This window comes from Rhagoletis zephyria, unplaced genomic scaffold, assembly GCF_001687245.7.
Source record: "Rhagoletis zephyria isolate East Lansing unplaced genomic scaffold, Rhagoletis_zephyria_1.1 Rzeph_scaffold_03407, whole genome shotgun sequence".
In the NCBI taxonomy this organism is placed as follows: domain Eukaryota; kingdom Metazoa; phylum Arthropoda; class Insecta; order Diptera; family Tephritidae; genus Rhagoletis; species Rhagoletis zephyria.
In genome coordinates this window covers 1-13,798 of record NW_016160490.1, presented here as the reverse complement: position 1 = coordinate 13,798, position 13,798 = coordinate 1, and the positions used below count along the sequence as shown (strand labels likewise).

The window sequence follows — 13,798 nt, the reverse complement described above, 5'->3', positions numbered from 1 at the left end:
TTGAATTTTTATATGAGAATTGAGTTAGTGTTGTTTTTTGCTTAAAAATTACTTGTTTTACATAATCTTTTAGATTTTAACGTTTAAATAATCAAAAAATGTATATATATTTTTTTTTCAATAAATTTTTATGATAGTAAAGCATTTTGGTTTATTTCCTAATGCAATTGTTGTTAAACAAATATTTCTTCGCTTCATTTTCGTGTTTTTTTTTAATAAAATAGAAGGTCAATTATCTTTTCCTCCATGTTTTTCTTTTTGTGACCAGCCCAGAGCCACTGACAAATTAGTGGCTTTTCTTATTAGACAGAGACGTGAGACAGCTTACTGAATACCAAATTGTCTCAAAATCCATGTTCACCACCAAAATCCCAGGGTAACTGATGTAAGACGTGCCATAAATAGGTAGATTGAGGAGATAATGTTAAAGTACATTGTAATATTTACGAAAATAAATTTTTAATAATAAAAACTATAGCTAAATTCCCCGAACTTTGGAAACATGCCTCGCACAAGCATTGCTATACTTTGTTCCATAGTATTTTTCTTATTCAATTCAAAATAAATAGTTCATTCGAAATTACATTTCCTAGTTGGACTCATAGTAGTTAAAAATATGCAGCTTTTGCTGACTATAATTATGTTTTCAATACAATTTGTTAATAAACAGTAACCGTATTTTAAAATAATGATGAAAGTACAGTGCGTGCCCGATAATGTGGACTACTTAAAATCAAGCGGGTTGACATTTTTGAATTTGTTCACTTTTCCGAATGTTTAATATACCCATTTTATCCCAATCATGCATTTTACGAATAAATTTATTCAAGAAAGAACGAAATACAGAAATACACTTATGAAAAAATTTAAGTGTTCAATTTAAACCGAAATTCATCGGGCATACTCAAGAATGAAATGCGTTATATATGTAGCTACTCAAAAGAAATCAGTAATTTGTTTCTGCTTCTTCTTCCTAGTTACACTTGTTACTTTATTGGTACAATCTAGGAAGTCCGTTTTTTTTTCTTCTGAATGACAACCACTTTTTGGTGCTCATAGCAAAAATCCAACCGTCCTGTGTCCGAACTAAGTGCGTATGAAATTCATGTATTTATTCATTGTGTAAGCACTCATATAAATATGTTACGTAATGTTCATCTTTTAGAGCTTTCACGTACTGCTCTCTCTTTAGAGCGGGAACGGACAGGAGAGCTTTTACTCTGCACGCTTAAAAGAGCTTTGCCCGCGAGCAAGGCGGTGCCCATCACCGCTTTAGAGTAATCAATGCAAAATAAAAAGAGTTCACATTTTGGGGCGTGCATTGCATTGTTGTAACGTAGACAATTTAACAATGCAGTGAAACGAACCCAAAGGATTTTTCGAAGTGCTTTTACAAAATTTTTTACAACGTCCAGTTTTTGAGAAAAAAACTGTTGAAGTGTCGAAAAATGGCAAAAATGGAATATTTCAAAAAATATTTAAAAATATAAATTAAAAAACTACATATTAATGGAAATCCAGTTCGTTTGGTGGATTCCACCTCACGTCGATGTTGATTAGAAGTTAGTGTCACATTAAAAAAAAGAACACTAGCGAAGAACATGGCGTACGATTCCACCAGGACCTAGCGACCATGGTGAAGTGGTATGATAAGAAATCAAAAAATGTGTGAGGATCCTCAAAAAATGTGTGAGGATATCATTCGAGAATGCGGAAAGTGTTAAGAGACAAAAGACTGGCTAATGATGGATCTGGGATGTTGATTTGTTCATGAAATCACTTTGTTTTCAAAATAAATTCATAAATTGATATTTTCGTATTTGTGGGAAAACAAGGCCATGCTATTGAGGAACAGAGTTTTCTTAAAATTTCACTAATTTCTAATCAACTCATCGACATGAGGTAGAATCCATCAGACGAGTTGGATTTTTATTAATACGTGGTTTCTTTCTTCGGCAAATTAAAAAAAAAAATTAAAAGTTGCCATTTTTTGACATTTCAACAGTTTTTTTTTCTCAAAAAAAATTGTGTAAATGTACTTCAAATCAGCATCAAAAGATTTGCGCCATTTTGAATGTACTTATTATAGCACTCGAGAGTGAACGATCTGTTTTAACAAGTTTTTTTTTTATGAAATCCATCCTATGCGATCATATCGCATACCCTCCTCAAAAGAGGCTTGTGGATCGTACAGATTCAATGCACGTAGTATAAGATGTATATATAATCATGAGGAAAAAAATATTTGCGTTAATTGAGGATAAATCCTACGAATTGATTTATGCAAAAATTCCGCCAAATTTGTTTATTTTCATTGTGAATCTTTTGAAGAGGGTCTGCGATATGTACACATAAATATTTTTTTTTTTACGATAAGCGTTTCGCTTACGACGAAACTGACGGAGCGGAGCGCCTGCTATAGCAGAATGCTAATGGGTATGTGTGGGGTAAGTTAACATTTAAAATCAAGAGAGTAAAGTCACCACTATGAATACGTGTAAGCCGATTAATCGATTAATATAATTATATCCATCGTTACCTAATTGAATTTTTTTTTATATGTATGTACATATGTTGTTTAGTATTTTAAGCAGGCTTAAAAAATATTTTTTGGATTATAAAGTAAAATTATATTTTTGGGTACTTTAAAATTTCAACTAAATTTTAAGATATTAATTAAAGTGATATTTAAAACTAAATATTTGAGGTATAAAAGCAGAATTGATTAGCATAATATTTAATGAAAACCACTCGTCTAACCAGTCTAGTTTTCTGAATCTTGTTTGTTGTTTCCATATACATAAATCAGTTGAAAATTAAATAATGCAACATTTTGCGTGTTTAAGGCAAAGCAAAACTCTATACGAATAAGAAAGTTCGATTTTTATTAAAAATTTCGTATTATTTCGGATTTTCGGTGCCTCTTTTGGACCTAGCAAATTTGGCTTTCATTGAATAGAAACGAGAAAAAATACATAAAGTACCTTAATCCTTTTCGAAACGATGCATTTCCAATATCCCTTGTTTCCTATATTAAAAAATGAGTTTTAATAAAAAGTGGACTTAGCAACTTTTCACTGTAAGCTAGCGATATAAAAGAAGCTTTTATTATTATTCTCCTGCAACAATTTATTTGAAGGCATTTTTGTAGTTATGTTACATCAACTACAAGCGATGTTACTGAAACGAATGCTACTAAACTCAGACAAATAAGTTTTGCGCTCAATTCGGTACTTGCCTTTTTCGTTGGCCGTTATACGAAACTTCGTTCGCTAAATGATTTTTGTTTTTCTTTTTTTTTAATATTTCAATATTGTTATTGAGCTTTGTACCACGATTATGTTTATAAGGAAAAATGGAAAAAGCCACAAAGTCTTAGCGGTAGAAGTTATAGCAGCTATTTCGGAGATCACCACATCTCATCAGACTTCTTTTTTCTAGACTTCAGCAGGGATCGAACCCGCGTAATCGATATGCAAAGTCAGAAGCGTTAACTACTGAGCTGCGCACCCCCGCCACAATAACATAGACAGATTTTTTATTTCGTTATGCGAAATTTTCTTTAACTAGCCGCAAGTCCACTGTACATATGTACGTGTGATACAGAAACTTAAAGGGACCTACCAGCCGAAAAAAAAATATTTTTACTTTTCAGCTTATAGTAATAATACGCACAGCTTTCTTGCTGCATTAGTATTTTCACAATTTTACTTAAAAGATGGACACATGAAAAAAAAAACACAAAAATCAAATCCACCTTTTGAACCCGAAATAGTTTTTCTCTCAAAACAGTATTGTTCAGATAAGAGTTCTTCTTTGGCTCTTTAACGCCTAAGCGATTTTGGCCGAGTTCAACAATGCACGTCAGTTGCTCCTCTTCTGTGCCAATTGGAAATGCCAAGTGAAGCCAAGTCCTTCTCCACTTGGTCTTTTCATCGCAGTCGGGCCTCCGTCTTCCTTTGCTACCATCTTAATTCTTTCTGAGCTGGAGCGTCGGTTTCCATTCGAACGACATGGCCAAGCCAGCGGAGCAGCTGTATCTTAACACGCTGCACTATGTCCATATCGTTGTAAAGCTTATAGAGCTCATCGTTCCATCGTCTGCAGTACTCGCCGTCGCCAACGCGTAAAGGCCGTGAATGGCAATGAGTGACTTTTATACAGAATGGTTTTCGTACGTCGAGAGAGGACATTACTTCCAAAGTAGCGCGTATAGGCAACTCCTTTTAGTGCTGTCGAAAGCGGCTTTAAAGTCAACAAATAGGTGGTGACTGTCGATCCTTATCTCGCGGGTCTCTTCCAAGATTTGGCGTATTGTGAGTACCTGGTCTATGGAGGATTTGCCAGGTTTAAAGCCACACTGATAAGGCCCAATCAGTTTGTTGACGGTGGGCTTCAGTCTTTCACACAATACGTTCGATAAGACCTTATATGCTCACAAGAATTATTCCGCGGTAATTGGCGCGAATGGCGGCGTCGTCTTTCTTGTGGATTGGGCAGAGCACACTTAAATTCCAGTCATCGGGCATGCGTTCATCTGACCATATTCTGCATAAGAGTTGATGCCAGCTCCAGCTGCTTTGTTGTCTTTCAGCCGCGTAATTGCTATTCCTACCTCGTCATAGTCAGGCGGAGGAACATCGACTCCACCGTCATCGACCATTCGGCAGGGTGGAAAAGTGTTCCCTCTATAATTTTAGTACGTTCTGCACATCGGTCACTAGGTCGCCATTGTTGTTCTTACAGGAGTTCGTTAGGTCTTGCAACCTCCCATAAGTCGTCTAACTCTCTAGTAAAATTTTCGGGCGTTTTTCCTGTCGGCCAGCTTTTCAAGCTCTTCGCACTCACGTATTTCGGCCTCTGTTCTAATCGCTTCCCTCTTCGGCGGTATCTAATGAGCGCGAAATATGGTTCCACTGCTCACGTATGTCGATTTGTTGAAGAGTGCAGCTTTTCTACTTTGAGCTTTCCTTGTCAGTTTTTTCTATTAAAGAATCCAAAGGCAAGAATAGTAGTGCTTGATGTTTTATCACAGCAAAGTTTTGATTCACTGTTTGTAGTAGTCCGCATTTGAGAGTACATATTTGAGGAAGTGAAGTGAAAGTATAGCGAAATTAGCAAATGTTTTGATTATCCTTTCAAAGCCATCTATGCAGCCATCTAATACGTATTTTGGCTGCACCAAGAAAGGGCCCGAGTTTTTCGATCTGGAGATAGCCACGTAGCTTGATCGATGTTTCGGGCCTCGTCGGAGTGAATCATCCTCAGTCCGTTATCGGACGTTTCGTCGTGGACGCTGAATTTTCCGACGATGGTTCCAAATATCCCTTCACCTCGTTCAAAGAGCGTTTTCGAACCTGACATAAGCACAGGAATTGAATACAAAACGTTGTTTTTTCCATTTTTCTCAGGAAGGTTTTCTTTATATTCTTATAAATAACAGCATTTGCGTTTTACGTTTATTTTACGTAAGTAAGTTTCTACGAATATATGGAATGTTTCTTGTAATTAGTCAGATGTTCATTCCGCATACCCCTAAGGCCCAGTGATGCATTTTCACATCACTCTCCCGTGCCAGGGAAGTTTTATGGCAGCAAGGAATTGAAGCTTGCAATTTAACCTACTAAAATTTAAAGGGCTATAAAACTGCATACCAACAAAAAATTCTGAATAAAAAGTTTGAAATGAACTAGACTGAAAAAAAACATATTAAACATCAAATAAAGACAAGTAATTTTTAAACAAAAAACCAAACCAACTCTTATAAAAAATTAAGATTACCGTTAGTTAATCCTTTAAAAAAAGAATTATAGAAATTGGTTAACGTGGTCCAAAGTATGCGGTAACATATGTATAAAAACATATATGCCAATAAAAGTTCAAAATCTGACGAATTGATAACCTCCTTCTTTTTTTGAAGTCGGTTAAAAAGGAAGATTAACAAAACTAGTTAAAATAAAATGTTTCTATTATTTCTTCCCACAATGTATGCCACGATTCTGCGGAACCTGCATAGGGCCAAGGAGGTTTGGACGAAACCCAATACGATGCTGATCTCTTGCCCAACATATTTGCATTTCTTTTAATTTTATTCACAATAGCTCGATAGCCCAATTTTCGCATTTTTTCTGTTTGAATTGTTGGGCTTGTTTGGTACATATTTGGTCATAATAGCTGGAATTGTCTTTTGAATGCTTTGAGAATCGTATATCTTGTATATTATAATAGGCTTGTCCAATCTTGTTTCTTTCGATTTCTTACGAACTAATCTGAACCAAAAACCGCTTTGAGAATTTTTAAGCCACAATTTTGTAAACTTTGCTTAACGGAAAAGGACGCACCACTTTAAGCTTCTATTCCAGCGACGCAAATTTTAACGAAGGAATGTATTTATCGATCGAGACACTTTTTCGCACTAGAAGAACCTTCATGAATGCACCTACACGTGCAGGCATATCTAAAAAAAAATCGTTTTTAACATTTCCAATTTATCACGAATTCTCGATGACAGACACATCTGCTGTTGCGATGCATTGTCCGGCTGAAATTAACAAGTTGAAGGCGTATTCCGCGAGATTAAATATTCAACTCCGATCCCGCCATCTTGATTTCGCGCGCTTATCCCTAGGCTAAATAAATTGATCGATACCAAGGTTCTGTACCAGGGCTGCTACCTTTAGAAAAATGCATCACTTGCTGGGGGGTGGTAGTTCCAAAGTATATGGCTGGGGTAGAAATGTATATGACCTCCGGAGAAGGTTTTCAAACCTATTACGTGCGCTTTTTTTTGTATACATAAGTGTGTAAGTGAATAAAGTCGATAGTAATGATAACGATTTCAACAAAAACTGTTTATTTCACATACCAAACCAGTTTAAAAACAGTTTGCCATTCTTCGAAAAATTGCATTGCCAAAATCCTCTATGTTTAAAAAATGATTGCAAACATTATTTTTTATATCAAAACACATTATTTACAGTCAGCAAAGCGGATGACCACATTAAAGTGTATGATGACGTACCAAACTCAGCTGTTGAACTACAAGTGAAGGATAAGGTGAGTACTGAACTTATATACTAGATACATAAATATTACGTACATATTAGGGATGTGCGATTAATCAATTAAATAATTTTTTATATAATCTATGATCCTGATTAATCAAAAAACGTGATTAATCAGAATCTGAGTAATTACTCTTTACTGATAAATATTAATTGAAATCTGAGTAACTTTGGTCATTTCTTTCGAGTTTACTTTAAAAGCAAATTAAATTTTTTTACAATATAATACACTATTTTTCTTATTAACAAAAATATAATGCCAAACGTCATGTTGCTCATTGAATATAAAAAAAAAAATACATACACTCTGTATGTGCATAGGGATGACAAAAAAAATCGATTAATCACAGGTAAACAAAAAATTAATTGCAATTATAAAAAAATAATAATTAGCCGAATTTTTAAAGGCACTTTTTTTTACAGTGAGTTTTCAGAAAAACATTTTTCTATAAAAAATTTCGGATTCTATTGTCAATTAGCCTTAAATGAAATAAAAAGAGTATTTTTAGCGCTGATAATTATTTATTATTTAACCATTTTTGCAAAAACGAAAGATTTGATAAGCGTTTTGTTGTTAAGCCGTTGCGTTTCTCGGTGGCTGTAGACCAGCTTTTGAAAAAAGGCACCGAGGTACCAACTAAATGGCAGTATTTTTTCGAAAGTCCATAAAGTTTTGAGTAAACAGTTTACGTTGCAACACACTTATTTTTGTAGCCTTTACAATGGGCTTACATGCACAATTATTAACAGTATTATATGCTCTGAACTTAAGCAATTCTTGTGTCTGTTTGCAATTTTAGACAGCTACAGAATTCATCTTTCTTCAGAACATTTTTACGATTATTTTACAATTAATCGATGAATAATCGATGAATTAGACTACGATACAATTAAGTCGTAAATTGGACAAAACGAACGCCATCCACAAATTTCCTCTATAAAAAATATAAAAATATAGTAACAATTATTCAGGTTTCTGATTAATCAGTTTTCTTTTTAATAAAATTAATTAGATTCTGATTAATTAAAATGTAATTAATCGAGAAATTAATCAATTTGATTAATCAAAAATTATTATCCTTTGATTAATTAACTAATCAGATTTCGATTCGCACATCCCTAGTACCTTATTATAGAAAGGTTCTGAGGCATTAAAAATGTAGTTTTGTATAAAAGTCCGTCGATTACTCACCTAGTTTTTGAAAATAGTCGTCAAAAAAAACCCCATCTTAAAGAAATTGCAACTAACTCGGTAAAGAAACAAAAATGTTAAATAGGTCCTTTCTGTATTGAGGTAAAAAGTTGAAGATATGTATGAGTGTAGCTACATATCGGTCATTTAGTTACTTCAATAGTGTCATAACTCAAAAAAAACAAAAGCAAACTCGAGAAAAACGGTTTTAAAGTTTTAAATTTAAATACATACATATACTCTCATAGTAAAAATCAATACATATATTGTTCTAGTGGGCTACTGGTAATCGATACATCTATGAAATTTTTACAAAACAGAAGGTGTATCGGCAATTTCTGCATACTTAACTCAGTCAGTCAATAAAAGTTTTGTACAGCGAATTTTTTACAATTCGGACAACTATTTGTTAAATATTTCATTTTTCGCTAATTTTTTATAAAAATATGGTTATCTCTACAATAAAAACCCCAAAGATCAGAGTTCCAACCTTGTGCAAAATTAACGAAAATTCTGCAAAATTTCATTCAAATATTGCACTTTTTATTTACACTCTTTAGAAAAAAGTTGAGTATGCAGTTTTTTGCCCATTGATTTTTGGCAATTTTTTTGTTGAAGATGTCACTAATTTTTTCCATATAAAAAAATTATTGGAAATTATTTTTTTTTTAGAATTAACCATGTTTTTACAAAAAATTAGAGAAAAATAAAATATTTAAAAAATAATCGCCGGTATTGTAAAAAATTCGCCGTACCTAAACTTTGTTGACTGACTGTACATATACTCCCATAGTAAAAATCAATACATATTTTGTTCTAGTGGGCTACTGGTAATCGATACATCTATGAAATTTTTACAAAACAGAAGAAGTATCGGTAATTTCTGCATACTTAACTCAATATTTGTATAATGTGTAATGTATTTAAGTGAATGGGCGATAAACCATAAACGTTGGAAGACTTTAATTGGGAAATTTGTATGCAAAGAAAAAATATTTTTTATGTTTGCTGGGTTGGACCTGCTTCGGCCGATAGAGTTAAAAAAGCGAAAAAAATAAATTTTCTTTTTACCCTCCTACGCGTTTCAACGCTCTCGCGTCTTCATCAGGGAGTTTTTACATAAAGATTATTAACAAAAAATTTTTATCAAACGATAAACGTTAGCACCATTTTAAGTATCTTTTCACAATATTGAAAAAATATTTTGCAGGTTGTGTCTGCAACACACGTTTCTCGTAAAAATTTCAACGATATATCGAAATTATTACCAGCCCAGCATTTTACAAAGTTACAAAGTTTTACACGAGTGGCGCCCAATTCAAAAATGGAACATGTGGAGTTTTAAAAACCGGCATTACCCCTTTCCTTCCGCGTGAACGTTCCTACACCAGTTTGGTAGTAGATTTTTGCGATTCAGTGGGCTTCGAAATTTTCAATTACACAACTCGATTCATATTTGAATTAGAATTATTACCGCTGGTAATGTAGGAGAACCTTGGGTTATTTATATTCCATGTTCCTTGAAAAGCTTCAATAGCCGTCATTGATTCGCCAACAGTTAGTGAGCGGCGAAACGAACGAACTCGAATGAGGTACAACCAAACTCGATATCGTCTATCCGTACTAGTTAACTTTGTTGTTGCTTTCACATGCAAAATTCTCCTTTAAGCGACCGGAACTGAAACATAGCGAACGAGAAGTGGTGAATGTTGTTGTTGTTGTTGTCGATGACGGCTATTAATAGGTGCGTATAGTAACTTCTCCAGTAAAAATTGCATCGAGAGCGTAAAAGCAAAATACAGCGTAAAATTGAGAAGAAGAGAAAACCAAGTGAATAGTTGGTGCACCCTTTTGGCATTCTGCTGTAAACATTTTACTTCTTATAAGTCAGTTTTAAACTCTTTGATTTACACACAAGCACTTACACAGTCCAGTGCATCATTAATATTTTGGTTTCCACTCATTTTACATTTGTTTATGCTTAACCAATTCAACAAATGGCAGTTTTTGACATTTATTCTTGTTCTTCTTCTGATAGCCAATTGCTGCTAGTAAAAATTTCACTACTAAGAATTTCCAGCTCTCCCATCATCATTCATCATTTGAGATGAACGACGTTGCACAGTGCGGACGGAATCCAAAAGTGCGGCCAAAATTGAAAAAAAAACGTTTTTAAATATGTAGGTCTTTTTCATCATTACGTTTGCTAAAGGGATTATCCTTTAAGAAGCGAAACCCGTTCACAGTAACGACCTGTACCCCAAGTCCCCTCTTTATTTTCAGTTAGAATGTGGTCTTCACCCAAGCGCTACATTATGGTAGATTCCAAGGGAAAAGTTATCAACGTGTAAAGTACTTTGGGTAAAGGAAATCCAACAAAACCAAATGGAATCTACGTCTGAAGCCGGGTTGTTCCGATTCGCATTAATTTTAACATTCGCATTCGCTTTCGCATTTGCAATAATCAATGCGGATAAAACGTATATATGGCGAACAAAATGACAAATTGTAGCCAATATTTTTGCCTGTGGTCGTGGGAGTATTTGTGTAACAAAACTGGTCAAATGTCATATTTATCAACTTTGATAAAAATCTCGTTGAACATACTATTTCTTAAGCTATATAACCGTGGTATCAAGGGCGGGGCAGTCATACAAGTTCCCACTTCTACTTGACCTTTGACGTACGTAGTCTTTTTAATATTTTTTTTTTTCTGTGATTTAAATACCTGCATTGGTTTCTTTCTTTATTATGATTTTTTTTTGACGAATCTTAAAAATCTACTAGACACAAAAGAGGAAAGTGTGCACTATAATTCTTAAACAAATTTTCGTGATTTACTTTTGATGTTACGTATATTTGTTTCAATAATTGCAAATGGGCCTCTTTGGGGAATTTATTTTTAGCAAAAATATTAAAAACAGTAATTTTGTTTACTTGTCCGGCAATATTTTTTTCATGGTAAAGCTGTCCCTTCTTTTCGTCATTCAAATTCAAAGAGTAAGCTCCTTCAATGGGGATTTCCAGCNGCTGTCCCTTCCTTTCGTCATTCAAATTCAAAGAGTAAGCTCCTTCAATGGGGATTTCCAGCAGAAATGATTAACGTCTGGCTATAAAGAGAATTGATGCTCAAATTATAAAATTACTTTTAATTAGATAAGAACTACGTAACTATCTGAGATTCAAATGCTTTTAAAAAAACGGGGTGCTTTAAAAAAAAAAAAAATAACAATATACAGATTCGATTCGGGCGGCAGCCACAACTTTGAAAACAGAATTTTGTTCAAAATTTTCATTCATATCCACCTATTTNATCTGGCTATAAAGAGAATTGATGCTCAAATTATAGAATTACTTTTAATTAGATAGGAACTACGTAACTATCTGAGATTCAAATGCTTTTAAAAAAACGGGGTGCTTTTTAAAAAAAATAACAATATACAGATTCGATTGGGCGGCAGCCACGACTTTGAAAACAGAATTTTGTTCAAAATTTTCATTCATATCCACCTATTTTAGCTCGCTATAAGCACACATTTTTCAAACCAGTTGCAGAAGAAGGTATTAAAAATGAATTACAAAAACTAAAATCGAAAAACGCCGATGAAGTTACAGATTCCCCAAAGGAATAAGAGTGAAGAATTATTTTTAAAGAGCTTACGTATTGGAGGTTACTTAGAAAACTATTAGCTACTTCAAACTTATACTTTGTGACACTAGATTTTAATACTCAGAATCTTTCTGAGAAATTAATTAAAAAGCTCGAAATTTACCAGACGCCATAAGAGATCCACCATTTTGAATTTTGCAATTATATTCGTATTTAGCGACCCTGAAAACCTGCCTAGTACAAAATTTCGAATTATTTTTTTAAAGCTTCGAATTTTGGCCGCACTGTGAGTCGGAATCAAGACCCTTTACGTTCCACACTGTTGTANCCCTAGTACAAAATTTCGAATTATTTTTTTAAAGCTTCGAATTTTGGCCGCACATTTGGATTTCGGCCGCACTGTGAGTCGGAATCAAGACCCTTTACGTTCCACACTGTTGTAAGGGAGCCATTTCTCATCACCACTTATCGTTATTTTCAAAAAAAAGAACATTTCAGCAGAAAATCGCAAATACCTATACGCGGAACCCAAATATCGAGCTTTTTATTATGAATCCAATTTGAAAAATATACGATTTATAGAACCGTTTTGTCTGATCTTTTGAAACGATTGTATGCCCACTACAGCATAAGATTTTGCTTTGAGAAATTCTATTTTTTGTGACATTACGTTTTTCGGAACTGCAATGATTTATACGCTCCATATCTAACCAAAAAATTATAAATTTCTCGCGAAAATTTGTCAAAAAAGATTAAAGAAAGATGTTTTCGAACAGTCGAATTTGTACGAATTATCACGATTTTTGGCCAAATCGCGTTCGTGCAGCCCAAAAAATTATCCAACACTCAAAAATTGTGAGAGCAAAGTGAGAAAGTTCTCTTGGGGAGAAGTTGCAAATTCTTGCAGGAAAAAAAATTTTGCCAGCAAGAATTTGCAAACACGAAAAACATGTGGTTGTGGCGCATGGTTGCATTTTTGTCTACAATAATTTGAATAAATTAGTTCGTTAAATTTAAAAATTTATAAACACGAGCGATTTTTTTATGAAAAAAGGAAGTAAATAATTGTTGATATAATTAATTTAGTTAATTCCAATGATTTGAACTTAACTCGGCTGAAAAAAATTGTATTCGCAATCGGAATGCAATTGCAACCAGAGTCGATTTAAGAAACCCGACCCGAAATGTATGTTAAAGAAAGTCAGAACAACAAGAAATATACATGTATATCCTGTTTTTGGCCATCCGAAAGAATTTTAAAAATTCCATTAAAATTTTTTAGGTTTGAAATGCAACCGTGGACACCAGCTGGCAGGGAAACTTGCAAATTACTGCAAATTTGCGTTCGTGCAGAAATTTGCAAGTTTCTCAACATGAGAGAGAATTTGAGAGAATTTTTTCTTACTCTCTGGTATGTATTTTGAGTGTTGGATAATTCTTGCTGGATTTTCGACGAACAAACCTATTTTTAGCGTTTGAATTCGAGCACCGCTTAACAAATAACGTGAATATATATGTAGATACATAGCTGTTATCAATTTTAAGTAAAGTGCAACACTCTTAGGGCCGTTTTCACAAGTAGATATTAAAAATTATCTGCCCCTTAAACACAAATTTTATTCTGAAAAAATGTGTTTGAAGGGCAGATTAGATAGAGTACTTAATTGCTTAGCTATTTAAAAGCATAAAACGCTAGATTTTTCAAGAAGGAATGCGAAGCTCAATGCTGCAATGCAATTTTTACCGATACACTTTGTATCTTTTTATTTTTTATTCTTTAAATGGCAAGGAATTCTTTTAAGAAATTTAACAAGAATACTGACTTGCTAATATCGGAACTATTTCTTGCACGTTTATTTGCCAAAAGATCTTTAACGGCTCGACGCCAGTGAGTCATTCGCAATCGTATGGTGCGAATGCCGCATTATACTA

The 13,798-nt window shown here is 33.8% G+C and overlaps 1 protein-coding gene and 1 long non-coding RNA gene across 4 annotated transcripts in view; both read left to right on the top strand.

Annotated features, from left to right (window-relative positions):
• Positions 1–7,321, top strand: part of LOC108368939 (uncharacterized) — a 57,012-nt gene extending 49,691 nt beyond the window's left edge. For all 3 annotated transcript variants that reach the window (XM_017623907.1, XM_017623906.1, XM_017623905.1), the window contains one exon: positions 6,980–7,321. In XM_017623907.1, coding sequence (XP_017479396.1) covers positions 6,980–7,080 — 101 coding nt within the window. In that variant the 3' untranslated portion in view covers positions 7,081–7,321. The remainder of the gene's footprint in view (positions 1–6,979) is intronic.
• Positions 7,322–7,549: 228 nt separating this feature from the next.
• LOC108368938 (uncharacterized) lies at positions 7,550–13,241 on the top strand. Its single transcript, XR_001848439.1, has 3 exons — positions 7,550–7,754; positions 8,875–8,876; positions 13,231–13,241. It is a non-coding gene; the product is annotated as an uncharacterized LOC108368938 (long non-coding RNA).
• Positions 13,242–13,798: the final 557 nt, after the last annotated feature.